Source organism: Ursus maritimus, unplaced genomic scaffold (genome assembly GCF_017311325.1).
Source record: "Ursus maritimus isolate PB19 unplaced genomic scaffold, ASM1731132v1 scaffold_7, whole genome shotgun sequence".
NCBI classification, from domain to species: Eukaryota; Metazoa; Chordata; class Mammalia; order Carnivora; family Ursidae; genus Ursus; species Ursus maritimus.
In genome coordinates this window covers 29,128,019-29,147,782 of record NW_024426885.1, presented here as the reverse complement: position 1 = coordinate 29,147,782, position 19,764 = coordinate 29,128,019, and the positions used below count along the sequence as shown (strand labels likewise).

Sequence of the window (19,764 nt, the reverse complement as noted above, 5' to 3'; positions counted from 1 at the left end):
ACGGGGCGGCCTGGCGGCTGGCGGCCACCTGCACGGGGAGTCTGGGCGGATCAGCGGTCGGCACCCGCGAACAGCAGACTGAGACCCTGAACCGGTGCGCGCGCCACCAGGCTTCTCCCAAACTCCGGAATCAGGTGTGCTCACCGGGCATAGACTGAGACAGGGAGATCCGGGAGCTACAGGGGGGCGTTGTGGCGGCATAGAAAAACAGGACAGAGACGTGCCGCTCCTGGAAGTGAGGGCAGGGACGCGTGTGGGGCACACCATCCCGGGACGCTGCAGGCTGAGCAGCACCAACAGAAACAGAGTTAAAGTGGCCAGAACTCAGTGGAGAACGGGCCGGCAATCCTCTGTTTCTGCGACAATGCAGCTTCTCTGCTGCTCTGACCTCAGAAGAGGCACAGCCGGGCCCATCAGGGAAAGCCGCCAGAGAACAAAGCCTGGAAATACCGGGCCAGGAGTGCCCATCCCCATCCTCCTCGCGAGGGGACACGTGGAGACTCTAACCAAACAGGGTTGCCTTTAGTATCGGCGCGCGCAGGCCCTCTCCCCAGAACACAGAAGGCAGGCTGAAAAATCAAGAGCCTCACAACCTGGGGCGCCTGGGTGGCGCCTGGCTTGAGCGCCTGATCGTCTCGGCTTAGGGCGTGATCCCAGCTGCCTCGGAAAGGAGTCCCTCATCGAGCTCCTCCGCGTGGGAGCCTGCTTCTTCCTCTCCCACTCCCTGTTCTTGTTCTGTTCTTGCTGGAACTGTCTGTCTCCTCTCTCAGATAAGTAAATAAATAAAATTTTAAAGAAGAAGCTCACAGCTCTAAGATCCCTATAAAACAGGGCACGGCCTGGGGACCCATAATAATTTGGGCTCTGGAAACCCCGCAACCTCTCTCTTCATCAGAAAGACAAGAAGGAGAAGCCCCCCAGCAAAGAAAAAGACAGTGAGTCAGTGGCCTCCTAAGGCACAGAAGTAACGGATATGGATATAACCAAATATCAGAAATGGAATTCAGAGTAACAATGGTCAAGATAATGAGTAGACTTGAAAAAGTATTCAGGAAAATACAATTATGAGAATATACAATCCCTACTAGGGCATGAGAGCTTAATTTTGAGAAATTAAAAATTCTATGAGCCAAATGCAGGCAAAATCTAGAGGCTCTGACGGCCAGGGTCACGGAAGCGGAGGAAAGGGTTAGTGAATTGGAGGATGGGTTAATAGAGTGAAAATAAAAATAGAAGATGGTCTTAAAAAAAATCCATCGCCCTACTAATGTTGGCTACCGGAGATTACACTCAACGAAACGACCAATGTTAGAATCATCGGTATCCCCAAGGGTGGGAGAAAACAGAGGTCTAGAAGAGATATTTGAACAAATTGTAGCTGAAAACTTCCCTAATCAGCAAGGGAACAAAAATTCGTGTCCAAGAGGCAGAGAGGACCTCCCCAAGCTCAACTCATGACAGACTCCACACCACGCTCACGTCATAGTGCCAATCGCAAATATGAGATCCAAGGAAACAGTATTGAAAGCGGCCAGGGCAAAGAAATTTCTCACGTACTCAAGGCAAAGGCATCAGAATTCATCAGTCCTGTCTACACAGATCTGAAGAGAGAAAGGGTTGGGGGAGCATTTTTAAAGCTCTTTTCAGAGAAAAACATGCAGCCAAGGATCCTTATCCAGCAAGGTGTCATTCAGAATTGATGGAGAAATAAAGACATTTCAGAACACAGTCACTAGCACCAAATTCACAACCAGGTCAGCCCACAGAGGTATTACGGGGGTTCTATAAAAGTAAAAGGCCCCAAGAGTGATACAAAACAGAAAGTCACAGCCAATACAAACAAAGACTTTACTTGACAACATGCAGAATTAAAGCATATCTCTCAGTACCAGCCTGAACATTAATGGTTTAAATTCTGGCTTCAAACGCCACAGGGCTGCAGATTGATAAAGAAATGACCGATCCATTTGCTGTCTACAGAGACTCATTTCAATACCAAAGATGATTCAGGACTGAGAGATGTGGATGGAGTACCATCTCACGCAAATGGACCTCAAAAGAAAGCTGGGGTAGCAATTCTCATATCAGATAAATTGGATTTAAACTACAGACTATAGTTAGAGACAGAAGGGCACTATATTATTCTAAAGGAAGTATTCAACAAGTGGATATGACAATTAAATAGTCATATATGCCCCAACAGGGAGCAGAAGATACACAAGCTCAATCCTTAACACAGAATAAAGAACATATAGATAAAAATACATTAATAGTAGGGGACCTCAACACTCCACTATCAGAAATAGACAGAACACCCTGGCAAAAACTAAGCAAAGAATCAAAGGCTTTGAATGCCATACTGACGAGTTGGACCTCATAGAAATATAGAACACTACAATCCCCAGAACAAAGAATACTCATTCTATTCTAATGCCCATGGAACATTCCTCAAGAATAGACCATGTTCTGGGACACAAAAACAGGTCTCAACCGATACTCAAAAGATTGAAATTATCCCTGCATATTCTCTCAGACCACAACGCTCCTGAAATTGGAACTCAAACCCAAAAAATTTTGAAGAAACTCAAACACTTGGAGACTAAGAACCATCCTGCTCAGGAATGACTCGATAAACGCAGGAAATCAAAAATCAAATTAAACAATTTATGGAGACCAATGAGAATGAAAATAAACAGTCCAAAACCTATGGGATACTGCAAAGGCAGTCCTAAGGGGAAATACATAGCCATCCAAGCCTCACTCAAAAGAATAGAAAAATCCAAAATGCAGGTTTATATTCTCACCTCAAGAAGCTGGAACAGCAACAGAGGGACAGGCCTAATCCACACAAGGAAGCAGTTGACCAAAATTAAAGCTGAAATCAATCAAGCAGAAACCAGAAGTACAGTAGAGCAGATCAACAGGACTAGAAGCTGGTTCTTGGAGAGAAGCAATAAAATTGACAGACCACTGGCAAGACTTATCCAAAAGAAAAGAGAAAGGACCCAGATTATTAAAATTATGAATGAAAAAGGAGAGGTCACTTAGAACACCATTATGAATTGGAAGGATTATTAGAAATTTTTATCAACAGCTATATGCCAATAAACTAAGAATCTGGAAGAGATGGAATCCTTCCTGAAACCTATAAACTACCAAGATTGAAAAGGAAGAAATTGATTTCTTAAACAGGCCATAATTATGAAGAAATTGAGTCAGTGATAAACAACCTTCCAAATAACAAAACTCCAGGCCCGGACCGCTTTTCCTGGGGAATTCTACCAAACATTCAAAGAAGAAATAATACCTATTCTCCTAAAGCTATTTCAAAAAATGAAACAGAAGGAAAGCTACCAAACTCATTCTATGAGGCCAATATTACCTTGATCCCCAAACCAGGCAAAGACCCTCAAAAGGAGAATTACAGACCATTTCCTAATGAATATGGACAAAAATCCTCAACAAGATACTTGCTAATAGAATCCAATAGTTCATTAAAAGGATTATCCACCACGATCAAGTGGGATTCATACCTGGGATGCAAGCGTGTTCACTAAATTCGCAAATCAATCAGCTAATACATCATATCAACAAGAAAAGACTCAAGAACCATATGATCCTCTCAATCGATGCGTCAAAAGCATTTGACAAAATACAGCATCCTTTCCTGATTAAAACCCTTCAGAGTGTAGGAATAGAAGGCACATTTCTCAATCTCATAAAAGCCATCTATGAAAAGCCTACTGCAAATATATATTCTCAATGGGGAAAAGCTGGAAGCCTTTCCCTTAAGATCAGGAACACGACAAGGATGCCCACTCTCGCCATCATTATTCAACATAGTACTAGAAGTCCTTGCAACAGCAATCAGACAACAAAAGGGACCAAAGGTATTCAAATCGGCAAAGAAGAAGTCAAAATGTCTCTCTTCGCAGACGACATGATACTCTATATGGAAAACCCAAAAGAAGCCACTCCCAAACTGTAGAAGTTATAGAGCAATTCAGTAACGTGGTGGATACAAAATCAATGCTCAGAAATCAGTTGCATTTCTGTACACGATAACGAGAACGAAGAAAGAGAAATCAGGGAATCCATCCCATTTACAATAGCACCAAAAACCATAATCTACCTTGGAATTAACCAACCAGAGACGTAGCGACCTTTTATTCTAGAAACTATAAATCATCTTAAAAGACATTGAGAAGACATAAAAAGATGGAAAGATATTCCATGCTCATGGATCGGAAGAATTAACATAGTTAAAATGTCCATGCTACCCAGATAATCTACTTTCAATGCTATCCCGATCAAAATACCGAGAACGTTTTTCAAAGAACTGGAACAAATAGTCCTTAAATTTGTATGGAACCAGAAAAGACCCCGATCTCCAAGGAACTGTTGAAAAGGAAAAACAAAGCTGGGGCATCACACTCGGATTTCGAGCTGTACTACAAGGCTGGATCACAGCACAGCATGGTACTGGCACAAAAACAGACACATAGACCAATGGAACAGAATAGAGAGCCCAGAAATGGACCCTCGGCTCTTTGGGGAACTAATATTTGATAAAGCAGGAAAAATATCCGTGGGAAAAAGACAGTCTCTTCAATAAATGGTGCTGGGAAAATTGGACAGCTACATGCAAAAGAATGAAACTTGACCACTATCTCACACCATACACAAAAATAAACTCCAAATGGATGAAAGACCTCGATGTGAGACAGGAATCCATCAAAATTCTAGAGGAGAACATAGGCAGCAACCTCTACGACATCAGCCAAAGCAACCTTTTTCATGACACATCCCCAAAGGCAAGAGAAACAAAAGATAAAATGAATTTATGGGACTTCATCAAGATTAAAAGTTTCTACATCCAAGGAAAGCACACATGGAATTGAACGAAGCATACCGATAGAGAAAGACAACTATCATATGATTTCTCTCATCTATGGAACATAAGAACTAGAATGATCAGTAGGGGAAGAAAGGGATAAAGAAAGGGGGGGTAATCAGAAGGGGGAATGAAACATGAGAGACTATGGACTATGAGAAACAAACTGAGGGCTACAGAGGGGAGGGGGGTGGGGGAATGGGATAGACCGGTGATGGGTAGTAAGGAGGGCACATATTGCATGGTGCACTGGGTGTTATACACAACTAATGAATCATCGAGCCTTACATCGAAAACCAGGGATGTACTGTATGGTGACTAACATAATATAATAAAAAATCATTATTAATAAAAAAAAAATAAAAAAAATAAAGAGTCAATGGATAGATTCTGACATATAAAATGTAAGATTTAGCTATATCTTTCTATCCCTATAGTACATTCTTTTATATATTAGGTTTACTTGGACACACACTTTCTTCTTTGCTAAGCCATTTTAGACTAGGGATTGTGTCAATGGTAACTCCCTACTTTTCCTCTTTTTCTCTAACAGTGACTGGCACGATTCTTCACATAGATTAGAAATTCAATATAAATTGATTAAATGCAAGATTTTATACACTAATGAGTAAACTGATTGCCATCATGCATGTTTTACACTCGTCATAGGTAATATTCTCATGTTGCCCTGTCTTATTTGTTAGCCATTCTCTTTATTGAACAGGAAATCAATTGAAGAAAGAACCTACATCTTGCCCATATTTATATGCACATTACCTTGTTCCACTTCTGCGTCTGAAGCTGAAGAACTCGTATCTCCCACCCATCATGTGTTTGTTGGATAAATGAATAAATCCCCAATAAAAAGTCAAAAAAAAAAAAAAAAGAAAGAAAGCTCATGCTACCATGAGCTTATCAGCTTCCCAAAATTTAAAGAATTTTCTGATTAGATCAGTGGTGATATTACTAAATATGCTTTTTTTTTTATGTTTCACAACAAAATGTGTTAACATTCGGGAGATCTGCATAACTCACAACCCAATAAAACAATATTTTCCAAATAACAGATGCATGATGTTACACAATCATGCATGGGTAAAAGATACATTCAAAATATAAGACCAATAGATTTTTATACATCAGAGTATGAAAAGTTCACTGTATGGCTTCATATTTCACACTTCAACTAACCTTTAGAAAACTATTGCTTATTGATTTTTGGTGTAGAATCTGAAAAAAATTAGCCATAATAATCTGAAAAAGGCTATTCAAATACTCTTACCTTTTCTAGATATGTATCTTTGGGAGGGCAAATTTTCTTCAAACTCTTAAACCAAAACAACATATTGGCATAGAACATATAAAAAGATATGAGTCTTATCTTCGATTAAGCTAGGTATTAAAGAGATCTGCATGAATATTAAATAATCTTCATTAATTTTCACCACTCTTCTAATTTTTTTGATTTTGAGAAAATATATTTTATAAAATACATTATTTATGGTAAAATGTAATGGGTTTACTATTTTAAAATAAGCATTTTATAAAATTCAGTTTTAATTCTAATACAGTAGATATTTATAAATATGATCTGCATAAAAATTATTTGGGGCACTGAATAGTTTTAAAGCATGAAAGAGTCCTGAAACAAAGAAAGTTGGAGGACCACTGCCTTCCACAGTTAAGAAACTGCCCCTTTTATGATAAAGTAGGACACTAGAGGTTGTGCCAGTGTCAGAGCCACTATGCATAGTTGAGGTGGGGTCAACCATATTGCAAACAAGAGGATTAAATGAAAGGCTACATAGTGGGGCGCCTGGGTGGCTCAGTCGTTAAGTGTCTGCCTTCGGCTCAGGGCGTGATCCCAGTGTTCTGGGATCGAGCCCCACATCAGGCTCCTCTGCTGGGAGCCTGCTTCTTCCTCTCCTACTCCCCCTGCTTGTGTTCCCTCTCTCACTGGCTGTCTCTCTCTGTCAAATAAATAAATAAATAATCTTTAAAAAAATAAAAAAAAAATAAATGAAAGGCTACATAGTAAACAATAAGATATTTAGCCCCTTTCCTCAAATGTGAGAATGCTTGCTGATTTATGCTTCTAAGATGAGAGGAGAAAGAATTCTTCTCTGGAAAAACTAAATTACATAAGAGAAAAGACCAACAGATATGGACAGTTAGGAGTCCCCTAATGTAATAACCTAGTCAGACCACCTGACATAGACCCCCACTAGTTAAGAAGAAATATCCATGAACAAAAAAATGTCTGATCAGCTTTTCATGCCTCTCTCTCAAGTAAGAGTAGAGTTCCAAGTATCATCTGACATTTGAGGAAAATCTTTAATGTGAAAGACAGAAACCAAAATAAAAAAATGGTAGGAGGGAAGAACATAGAGGAAAAAAGTTTAATGCAAATGACATAAAAAATTATTGGAGACAGAAAGGAAAGAGGGAAAGAAGGGAGGGAAGAAGAAAGGAAAGAAGGGAAGAGAAAAGAAGAAAAGGAATAAAAGAAACGAACAACTAAAGTTGATATCCTCAGAGAGATAACAGAAGATACTGCATCCAAAAACAAGTAAAGGAGCTATAAGAAGTCATTAAAAGGAAGGTTTGAGGAACAAAAAGAACTTTTGGAAATTAGAAATATGATAACAGAAATGAAAATTTAGATGATTAAGGAGATTTATCAGAAAAAAACAGAAGAAAAAGTAAGGGGAAGAAAATATACAATTAGAGTACTATTTGAAGAGTCCTGATAGCTGACTAGCAGAAGTTCCAGAAAGAGAAAGCACAAAAATAAATAAATAAATAAATAAATAAATAAATAAATAAATAAATAGAAGGAAACTATCAAAGAGAAAAAAATCCAAGAAAATTTCCTAAACTGAAGGGTATGAATTTCAGACTGAGAGGGTCTACTGTATACCAGTGAACAGAATAGAAAGAGAGTCAACATAAAGGATCACTGGGGACAAGGAAAAGATCTTAAATGGACCAAGAGAGAAAAAACAGGGCAAATAAAAGGACTGGGGATTAAAAAGGCAATGAATTTCTCAATAGTTACAGGAAAGCTAGAATAAAATGGAACCAAAGCATCAAAATCTGAGAGAAATCCATATACATCCAAAATATAAATCAACCCTAATACAAGGTCTCGACATGTTTACCTCTCATTTATCTTTTCTCATGAAGTTCCTAGAAAAAAAATGTTCTACCAAAATGAGGGAGTAAACCTCAAAAAAAGGCATGGATCCAATAAATAAGAGAGTCAAAAGGAATCCCCAAGATGATGGTGAAGGGAGATCCCAGGACAACAGCTGTGCAGGAAGCACGGAGATCAACCAGTCCAGATGGGAACAGAGGAGGGATGGCTTCGGGAGAGCAGGACAAGGACAAGATGAAACTGATGACTACCTGGGGTGTTTGCATAGAAAGAGAGGAGATTTACTCCTCTGGTACAGAGTGGAGGGATGAATTAGTGGTAGATTATGGAAACTAGGCAAATGAAAAAGAGACAGTTATTACCTCCAGGGAAAACAGAAAGTTGTGAAAGAAAGAAAATGTAACCATAGTACACCACAGTCTTGCTGAGTCATATTTACATAGTAATAAAAATGTGAATACTGAATTCTGATCTAACCAATACTTAGATATAAAATACTGGAGGATGGGGAAAGGTAAATATGTTTCAGTATGTAAAGAGTTAGAGAGGTTATGCGAGCTAAATTCTCATCTTCCATAGTAGGAAATTAATAGATAATATTTGAATTGGGGAAAACATTAAGAAGTGGCAGCATCAGACTGTTGTTTAGAAATATGGAAACAAATAGAAGAAGTGGCTTAAATTGTGACGATTCCTTCTGGAGAGATGGATATGGGGGTCAGAAGGGTGGAGCTGGGTACTGATGGTTGGTATTAAAAACAAAAATGCAGGGGCGCCTGGGTGGCACAGCGGTTAAAGCGTCTGCCTTCGGCTCAGGGCGTGATCCCGGCGTTATGGGATCGAGCCCCACATCAGGCTCCTCTGCTATGAGGCTGCTTCTTCCTCTCCCACTCCCCTGCTGTGTTCCCTCTCTCGCTGGCTGTCTCTATCTCTGTCGAATAAATAAATAAAATCTTTAAAAAAAAAAAAAAAAAAAAAAAAACCAAAAATGCAATACATGCTTATTACAGAAAAATGGGAAACTACAGAAAAGTAAAAATGAGAATGAAACAGTCTCATTACTCCCTATATCTTAAGATGAACACTTTTGACCTATTAGTGCCTTTTGAGTTTACATGTATTTTTTTATATTACTGAAGTATGATTTATATATTTTATATCTTACTCACTTAACAAAAGCATTTCCATTTATTATATTTTTCATAAATATTTTCATACCAATGTATTATATTATATAATAGATAACATTATTTAGGTATAACAATTTAGGCTTTTTCTGAATATTTTACCATAAAAAAGTTCAAACAGACACAAGTGGAAAAAACTATATAGTGAAAACCATGAAGCTACCACCTAAGTACTACAATTAACATTTTATTATATGCTCTGTCTCACATTTATCAACCTCTCTATCCATCCATTGATCCATTTTATGTTTTGAAGCATTTCAAAATAAGTTGCAGACTTTAGACTTCATCCTAAACTTTAGGCATATTGTTTAACTCTAGAATTCAACATCTGTTTATGGTTCTTTTTCTTAAGTAAATTTTACATACATAATAATACACACAAATCTTAAGTATCATTTGATGAATTTTAACAAATGCATACTCCTTTGTAACCCAAATCCCCTATCACGATGTAGGACATTACAATCACCTCAGAAAATTGTCTCATGTGCCTTTCCCTCTCGATCCATATCCTTGCCCTTACAACTACAAAGGCAATGTTCTAATTTTTAAAACTTCATATAATTGCAACATATGCAATTTTTTATATAAGCCTTTTTCCACTTAGCATGATGATTCTGAGACAACATCCATGTTGTGGAGTGTATCATTAGTTTGTTCTTTTATCTTGCTGAGTAGCATTCTTTTGTATGAAAACACCACAGTTTGTCTCATCTATTCTCTTGCCAATGGACACCTGGGCTGCTGCTAGTTTTTGCCTGCTATGAACATTCTTATAAAAGTTTTTGTGTGACATTTGTTTTCACTTCCTCTGGATAAATACCTAGCAATGGAATAGCTTTGTCATAGAACAGGTATATATTTAGTTATATAAGAAATTGCCAGATTCTCCAAAATGAGCCATTAAATAGGGATATTAAGAATTTTTAATCTGTGTCATTTTTGGTAAACTGTATACTTCAAGAAACTTTCAATTTTCAAATTTGTTGGCATAAAGTTGTTCATAATATTCCCTTATTATACTTTTAATGTCTATGGGATCTACGGTAAGTATCTCTTTCCTGATACTGACAATTTCCTCTCTCTCTCTCCAGTTTTCAAATTTGTTATCTACTCAAAGAAACACTTTTGGTTTTGTAAGTTTTCTCTCCTCTTTGTCTATTTTATGTTTTACTGCTTTCTGCTTTTATCTTTGTTACTTTCTTCATTTTACTTCTTTTGTATTTAGGTTGCTCTTTTTCTAGCTTAATATAGAAATGAAGGTCATTGCTTTCAAGTGTTTCTTCTTTTCTAATTACACATATTAGATATAAATTTCCCTCTAAGCTCTGCTTTTGCTGAATCCCAGAAATTCTGATAAAATAACTTCATATTCATTTAAAAATATTTCTTACTTTCTCTAATGATTTCTTTGATCCATAGATTATATTAAAATGTGTAATTTAATTTCCAAATATTTATATGTTTGATAGATATTTTTGTTACTAATATCCAACTTTATATCTTTGTCATCAAAAAACATTCTGTATGATTTCAATTTCAAATTTACTGAAACTTGTTTTATAGCTGACCACATGGTTTATCTTGGTGAATGTTCCCTGTGAATTTGAAAGGAATGTGTGTTCAGTTGTAGTCTACAAATGTCAATTACGTGAAGCTGATTCATAGTGTTATTCAAATCTTTGATATCCTTCCTCTAATCTAATTATCCTATTAATTACTGAAAGAGGTGTTTTTAAATCTTCAAATATGACAGTGAATTTGTCTATTTCTTACCCCTGTGGTTCTGTTAGTTTTTCCTTTGTGTATTTGGATCTCTGTTATTAGGTACTGCATTAGTTTTCTACTTCTGCTCTAAACAAATTAACAGATAGTGGCTTAAAACAATCTAAATTTACTATCTTACAGTTCTGTAGTTTAGATACTATCATAGGTCTCACTGGGTTAAAATCAAGTATTGGGAGGGCTGTCTTCCTTCCAGAAGTGCTAGGGAAGAATCCATTTCCTTGGCTTTTCCAGCTTCCAAATGCTACCCACATTCCTTGGTTCATGGCCCCCTTCTTCCATCTTTAAATCCAGCAGTGGTGGGTCAAGTCCTTCTCAGTCATATTAACATAACCTTTTCTTCTGTAGCTAAATCTTCCTCTCTCTTCTGCTGTTATGGTTACATTGGGTTCGTCTGGATAATCCAGGATAACCTGGATTTGCTTTACTTTAGATCAACAACCTTAGTTCTATATAAAACCTTAATTCTAGGAATATAATTTGAACCTTACTTATACTGCAGTCTTCTTAGAGTGAATGCTGTCTTACTTCACATAAAAGAACCTCACAACAGTGTAATTCCATTTGGTCCTCCTCCCTTCCTCCTCCTTTGTGGTATGATTGCCATATGTTTTTACATCTATATGTTATAAACCCCATAAGATGATGTTGTATTTTTTTTTGCATTACTCATTTGTTTTTTTTAAGAAGTGAAGAGAAAAAATAGTCTTTTACATTTATCTACAAATTTACAATTTCCAATGTGTTTCATTATTTTTTGCAATCCAGGTTTTCCTTCAGATGTTATTACTGCTTTTCTATCTGAAGAAATTGTTTTAGTATTTCCTGTAGCACAGGTCTACTGGTTTTCATTTATCAAAAACATCTTTATTTCACTTTCATTTTTAAAGAATATTTTTGCTAGATATAGAATCCTGGCTTCTTTTCTTTCGCATTTTAAAGATGTTGTTCCATTGTCTTCTATTCTCCATTGCTTCTGATGTTCAGTTAGCCATAATTTGTGTCTTTGGTCTCAGTATGTAAAGTATGATTTTATCTGAATATTTTGAAAGTTTTTTTTCCTTATCCTTTGTTCTCAGACATTTGACTATGATATGGTCAGGCATGATTTACCTTGTATTTATTCTTCTTAGGTTTTTTTTTTTTAAGATTGATTGATTGATTTAGAGAACCACAAGCATACTCTGTGCTGAGCAGAACCCAAAACAGGGCTTGATCTCAGGATCATGAGATCATGACCTAAGCCGAAACCAAGAGTCAGATACTTACCTGACTGTGCCACCCAGGAGCCCCTATCCTTCTTAGGGTTTTCTTAGGTTCTTGGTTCTATAAGTTAATGTTTTTCACCAAATTTGAGAGGAGTTCAGTTTTAGTTTCTTCAAAAAAAATTTCTGCTTTATTATCTATTTCTTGCTTTCTGGTCTCAAATTATACAAATGTTAGACATCTTGATATTGACAATGAGATTGCTGAAACTTTGAACATTTTCTTCCCAGTATTTTTGCTCTGTTCTTTAATTGTGTAATTTCTAATGATCTATTTACAAGTTTACTAACCCTTTTTTCTGTAGTTTCCAACTTCTTGTTAAGTGCACCCAGTGAGTTTTTCATTTCAGTTTCTTTTTTTCTTTAAAAATTTCATTTGGTTCTATATATATGTAGTTCCCATTTCACTGCTAATCTATCCACTCAATGCAAACATTTTCCCTTAATTATTTGAATATATTTACAACAGCTTGTTTAAAATTCTTGTCAACTAATTCTATTTCTGAGGTCACCTCGGTTTCTATTTATTGCTCATTCTTCTGGCCATGGGTCACAATTTCCTATTTCTCTGCATATCTACTAATTTTTTAATCATGTACTTCAAAATGTGGATGATATTTTGTAGAGACAGAAGAGTGTTGGTTTTGGATATAGCATGAAGTTGGATGAATGACTGATCATCTTGTTCTTGTGGCAGCTTCAGTTTACACTTTGTTAGGGTGAATCTATTTAGGTTATACATTAGATTTAGGGCAAATCCTTAGTCCCAGGACAAGACTTTACTCCTGAGGCATAACTCTTAGTTTTCACTGGAAAACACTTACAAGGTGTTTATGAAGTCCCTCTAAATTTGTGAAATTCAAGTTCCAATCTCTGTCCCTCATGTGACAGACAGCAGCTGAAATTGCTGTTCAACTTTTTCAGATTTCCAGCTGTTATTTTCTACCAGGCTCCTTGGGGTCTCCCTTGAATATGCACATTGCAGGGATCAGGCAAGGATTTGAAGGAAGTTTATGTGCATATTTGGTGCTTTGCCCAAAACCCCCTCTTTCTGAGATTTCTACCTTCTGACTCCTTCTGAGACCTCAAACCAATATACAACCATGTATTTTGTTTGAGTTCTAGCCACATGATGCCACATAGATTCTTAAGTAACCACAGATCTCATTAGCATCATTCACTTCTTTCAAGGACTGAATAACTTTCTCTAGCTTCTGTCGCCTTTTGGTCATTCTCCTGTGTGTGTGTGTGTGTGTGTGTGTGTGTGTGTGTGTGTATTATTTTTTTGGTCCAGATTTATCATTGATAACTGATACAAACTACTGTACTACTTACTCTTGTAATTGGAACTTCATCTCACTACCTCTTGCTGGGTTTTCTGCATGGATTAGGAAGGACCAATCATTAAGTCATGTGTCTTGGTCCTCAAAACCCATGAGCATGAACCTTCAAATCAAAATAGTCTAACTGTATAGACCTATTTATTTATTACTTCAGATTCAGAGCTCTTGTTCAAGCTCCAAGTTCAGTATTCCAGTACTGAATTGATTTTTTTTGGCTACCTATATATAGATATTTACTGACAAATTCTGTGTTCTTTTTTTTCTATGACTCTTAATTTCTTTACATTAGGAAGTTCACCTCAGCATTTCTCAGGGTTAGAGAAACATGGTATTTGGATTTAATTTTCACTGAATTCTCCTGGCCAGGATTTCCTGGAATTGTTCCATGACTATTCCAAGTCTTGACTGAAAACTGTGGCTGGAAGGGATAAATGGTAGATTCCAGGTGCTACTGGTTGTCCCCAAATGAGTGCTGATCCTGGAGCCAAAAGAAACACAACCCCTTGCCTGCTTTGGGGGGTATTTTTAGAGTAGTTGCAAACACATGACATTTATCTTGAGAGGTGGCCAATATTTTAAAAATAGCTAATTATTAAAATATATTTATAAAAATCTTATTTCTCCATTATAAAAAAAGATTGGGCTCACTTCATTCCATTTGTGGTATGGAGAATGTTTGAATATGGAAGAAAACCTTTTTCTGATTCCTCCCTGTCAGTCATAATATCTGAGCAAGTCTTACATTCTTACCCAAAAATTTTCATACACTGATCTCTTTATTTCTCCTTCTAACCACTAGGAATTCTTTAGGCGTCAGCCTTTTTGCTATGTTATCCAGATACCCTTTGATGAAAGATACTGAAGAGGATTTGAATTGCTCTAGTAGAATGTAATACTTTCAGCAAAAAATCGTAAAGTATGAACAGTTAAGAGAATAGCCCTTGGAGTGAGACACACTCAACTTTAAGTCCAAAATCTACAACTTTCTGTGTAATATTTGGATTTTCTACAACTTACTTTAAGTTATGCAAGAGATAAAACTAGTCCCAAACTCTTGGTAGTTGTGAGGGTCGGATACAGTAAGGCATAAAAGGTTTGCAACAGTTCCTGCAAACAGTTTCATCATTGTTGTTATTTTTCCCCAGAGTAAAGGCTCAGTAAACAATTGCCTAAATAAGTACTTGTTGAACTGACTAAGTGCTATTCTGGTGGAAGAGAAAAACACACAAATTACAAAGACAAGGTAAGAGAAAAAAATAATTATAAGTTTTGTAAAGTAATTATAAGTTATGTAAAGTACCATGGAAAGAAAAAAGCTAAGAAAGAGAATTAAAGGGGGTCTGTGTTATCATCAGGGAAGGCCTCTCAAAGGAGAGTACATGTAAGTTGCATCTTTAGCGATAAGAAGTAACTTGCCACACAAAAAATGAGGAGAACAGCATTCCAGGCAGAGACAACAGCACTTACAAAGATCCTGAGGCAGACACGCATGTGAACCTTCTAAAAAGTGAAAGACCACTAGTGTGTTGGGACAGGATGAGTAAGGTCAGGGTGGCACTAGAAGCAATCAATCATAGAGTAGCAGAAGCCAAACACAAAGTACCTTCCTTAGAGGCCACAGTAGAGTTTGGCCTTTTGTCTAAGTACAAAGGGAAGGCACTGAGGGGTTTTAAGCATGGGAATGATGAGATCTCTAGACCTACTCATCCACGACTCACAAAACAAATTGAAGGAGGAAGGATAAGAATTTCTGGAAACATTTAAAATGATGCTTAGAGAAACTAAGTATAAATGCATAATAAAATATTTTCCATTATGATTGAAGTTATTGATTTCCAACGATCAAAAATCCTTTTGGGATAGTTAATAAAGAGTTCATCCACTGTTCTTGCTTTTTTCACAACTGTCATGAATCCCAAGGGATACTGTGACCCACTTAAAATGGAGGATAGAGAAGAGAAGTAAATGTGCTAGGCAGGCAGGGTTAGAGTTACTGAGTGAGGTAGTCACACTTGACAGCTATGAGGGCCCAGAATAGGAGCACATGTCTGAGCTGTGAGGACCACATTAGATGAAAGATGACTTGGAAGATGCTATGGGATAGATTTCTTACAAAAAGGAAGGGCAGGATTCTGATATAAAATTGGTGAGATATTGTGAGATGTTGACATTCCAGCACCAATACCATAAGGATACTCAAAGAAAATTAATTTATATATCAGATAATTATCTTTACAAATCAAGCTACCCTTAGGGTAGGAGGTCTTTGCCACTATAAGCTTCTTCCCGGAATACTGGGGTTTATCTTCTCTTGAGGCTACTTCATTCCCTTCATATTCTTTTTTTTTTTAAAGTGCTTCATATTAGTTACATTCTTGGACTAATTAAGACCACTGCCATTACTATAATAAAGTGTTGTTATTTTCACATTATATATTGAGTAATTACAACTACTTCCTCTCTTAAGGAAATTTATTCCCAAGGAAAACCTGATGGGTAAGTGATGACATGCTCACATTCCCATTACCTGTTCACTGATGACAGATCAAGCGTATACAAAATAGCTGAGCTTTCATTGTTTTTTGTTTTGGGTTTTTTTTTTTTAACAACAAAGCAAAATTATATTACTATGAGATAGTATGCATCACAAGAACAGTTTTGGAGTTAGTTTTGACTTTTTCTCTTGGAGGATAAAGGGTAGCTTATTAGATGTCAGCTATAAAGCTCGTAACAGCTAATTATCTTTCATTTCACAGTAGCTATAATAAGTAAGTGCAAAAATGGTGAATACCTACTGTTGCCAGGTAACTGCATCCACCGTGCTTCCTGCCACCTTCATGAATCTGTACAGAACAGAAAGAACAAATAAAATAAGCTGAGGCATAGATTAGGACAATCCTTGGGCTAAGAGTCCACAGCCACAATCAAGGTCTATCCAGCGCTACTGGAAGTTAAACTGTGAAGGTAAAGGTAAGGATACTTTCAGTTCTTCATACATCCTTTACCTTTGGAAATCAAGACCTCAATACAGCATGCTGTCTATGTCTGTCTTCCCAAGCCCATGCCTGATGGTTCCTACATCACTTTTCCCATGCATTAAACTTCTCTCTCTCATTTTGTATTCTCTAAGGACTCTGAAATCTGCTAGGAGACAAACTATAACAGTTTCCAAGGATGGCGACTCAATAGAGCCTTTGAAAACCTCAGACCTTTCCTTCTGAAAAGAGCATGGGAAAATCCAATTTAGTTATATAAGCATAAAGCATTTTCAAATATGTCCCAGTGATGGGCTGCCATACCTGACTGTAGAAACCTGAGCACCACACAGAGAAATCTTTTTTTTTTAATGTTTCAAGTTTTTATTTAAATTCCAGTTAGTTAACATAGAGTGTAATATTAGTTTCAGGAGTAGAATTTAGTGGTTCATCACTTACATAGAGCATAGAGAAATTTATTTCTGAAGCAGCTATGTAGAGAACTGACTGTCATCTGACATTTGCTCAGCTCAGAAGAGAAACCAGACCTATTTCTTTTCAAAACACACAGCAAAGCCTTGCTACTAATCCCCCAGCCTCCCGTGCTCCGGGAGACTCTACCCAGAACCACAGAGCTGGGGGGAAGCGTCTAGGGCCACACAGATGTGCGGTATCATAAACTGCAAGTCTGCGAATAACTCAGTTATCTACTAACCCCCGTTCTCCCCATCCACGCGTTCTGAGGCCGTGTACGTCACGGCTATTGTTACTATTTGCGAGAGTTACCAGCCAGACACAGGAAATCAAAAGGAGTATCTCAGTTCTTTAAGACATTCCTTTCAACCCTGAGTCCCTGGAAGGGAACTTTTCTTCAGACAGAAACAATCTTTCATCAATATTTCATAACCAAAAAACTCTTCCATTAGGAAGGGAGACAGTGTTTTGTCAAGAAGGTCCTCTTCTACTCTATCCCAGAATAATCTTGCAGGCAGACACATGGCAAAGGGGTTGCCATGTGCTGCCAAAACAGAGGCTCTGCCTTGCCATGATATGGAAGAGTACTTAATTTTTGCAGGATTGGAAGTGAGAGAGAGGATGTTAGGGCTGCTGCTGAGCATGGGAGTGAAGTTTATAAAAGAAGATGAAGAGGAAGGAGAGGAGGGAGATGGGGGTGGGTAGGAGAAAGAGAATGGTAGAGGAGACGGGGAGGAGAACAAGGGAGAAGAGGAGGACATGGAAGATAGGAGAAGAAGGAGACGAGGAGGAGGAGGCAGCTTGGCTCTTGTCTGTATTGTCTTGCCTTTTATTTGTCTCCAGGACCATTTAGCAGTCCAGGAGCAAGAATATAGGAAATGGAACATAAAGGTGATCAGGAATGGAACTGGTTTGATGGGCAAGACCAAAATGTAAATGGAGATTGGAGGGAATATAACACATATCAAGCACCTACTTAGTACCAGCCATTCATGTGTTATTTCTTATAATTCTCAAAACTGTTTTGCTTAGTAAGGTGGATATTATTGATTCCATTATACAGATTACTAACTTCCCTACTGGCTAGAGAAATAGTGGCTCTAACATTTCTATGGAGTCAGGCCACCCCTGCTAGTAGCACTCCTGGGGAAGCAAGGGCATAACCAGGCAAAGCAATAAATGCCAACTGGAGAATTTCCAAAACTGAAATATTTTATGTAAAACTGTCTTCATTTACATATAAAATAACCATAATAAAAATAACACTGACATTTATAGTGCTTTATCATTATAAAATGCTTTTCAGCTTCTTACATGTATAATTTCACATAGTTCTCAAAACAACCTGGTAGGAAGTAAATATTCCTAATCTGTAGTGGAGGAGGCTGAGCCTCATGGAGGTTTTATGACTTACTCAAATTCATAGAGCTAGTGTGGACTAAACCCAGGTTCTCTGGCTCCAATCCTGACCCTCTTTCTAGTATCCTAAGCTGCCTCCAAGATGTTTTCACCGAGGCCCAGAAGTACAGTACAACTCTAAGATGCAAAAAATAAGTTGAACTTTTGCCTTGAGAAAATACTACCAATTTATCTGAAAAAGAAAAAAAGGCCTGAGCACCTTCTTTTGCTTGTTGGCTTCCTCTCAGACTTGAGCACCACAGTGCCTATTTGTAAGAGAATATGCAGGGTATGAAAGGTACTGACCCAGGGCCTCTGCTACAAGACAACCACCATAAAGCCAAGAAGACAGACCTGGAGACGATCAGCTATCAGAGTTTCTATGTGCTGTACTACTGGTACAAACTACTGCTGAGGGCCAGCAGTCAAGGGAGCAGTTAGCTCTACACTCCATGGTGTTAGAAGAGAGAGAAGCATTGAGAAAAGCTTCACATCGCACATGACTCTGAATTTGGCATTGAAAGAAGGGTAAGATTTTGCCATGAAGAACAGGCAAAACAAGGTAGAGTCAAGCTGAGTGTGTTCTTAGGAGTCCATCTTGGCTGGATGTCAGGAGACAGGGAAGGGAATGGCAGGAAGTCAGACTGGTCAGGTCACTAGCTTCTAGGCTGTGATGCTAACAAGTCTGGCCTTTATCCCTTAACAACTAGGTACAAGTCCAGCTCCTATTTATCTTTGCATGACTAGCACCCAACATAATATTGCAAATACAGTTGGCTCTTTTCATCTATATTTGTTGGATTTATCCTGCGTTTAAACAAGTAAGGGGAATCAGATTTGAGTGTCAGGAAGATCACTCTGGCTGAGTAAAGGTGAAACGTACTGGTGTGGACAAACTGGTAGAGAAGGGGATGGAAATGTGAGAATGAAAAAAGACCCAGTGAGTAACACTGGTGGAGCACTCAAGAGGACTTGCTGGGTGACTCTGAGTTGGGCAGGAGGCAAAAGAGAGGAGCCCAAAGTTTTAATTGTAGTAATGCCATTGCCCAAGATGGTCAACCCAGGAACAGACTTTTGATGCTGATGTTGGTAAATGTATTCCAATCCTCTTGAATATGCCTCGAAGAACTTGAAGTAAATAGTCACTGATGATAACAGCTATGCATTTACAAGAAAATAAGGAGGGAAAAAAAAATCATCAATGCCCTGCTTGGCTAAAAGGCTCTGGGTAGGCAATTAAGAACACATCTAATTTGGTGTCTTAAAAGTTGGAAACTGGTTCT

General features: G+C 37.8%; 1 protein-coding gene across 1 annotated transcript in view; it reads right to left on the bottom strand.

The window, feature by feature from the left end:
• Positions 1–19,764, bottom strand: part of HPSE2 (heparanase 2 (inactive)) — a 634,212-nt gene that overhangs the window by 206,019 nt on the left and 408,429 nt on the right. The window contains exon 6 of the mRNA XM_008704932.1: positions 16,430–16,477. Coding sequence (XP_008703154.1) covers positions 16,430–16,477 — 48 coding nt within the window. The remainder of the gene's footprint in view (positions 1–16,429; positions 16,478–19,764) is intronic.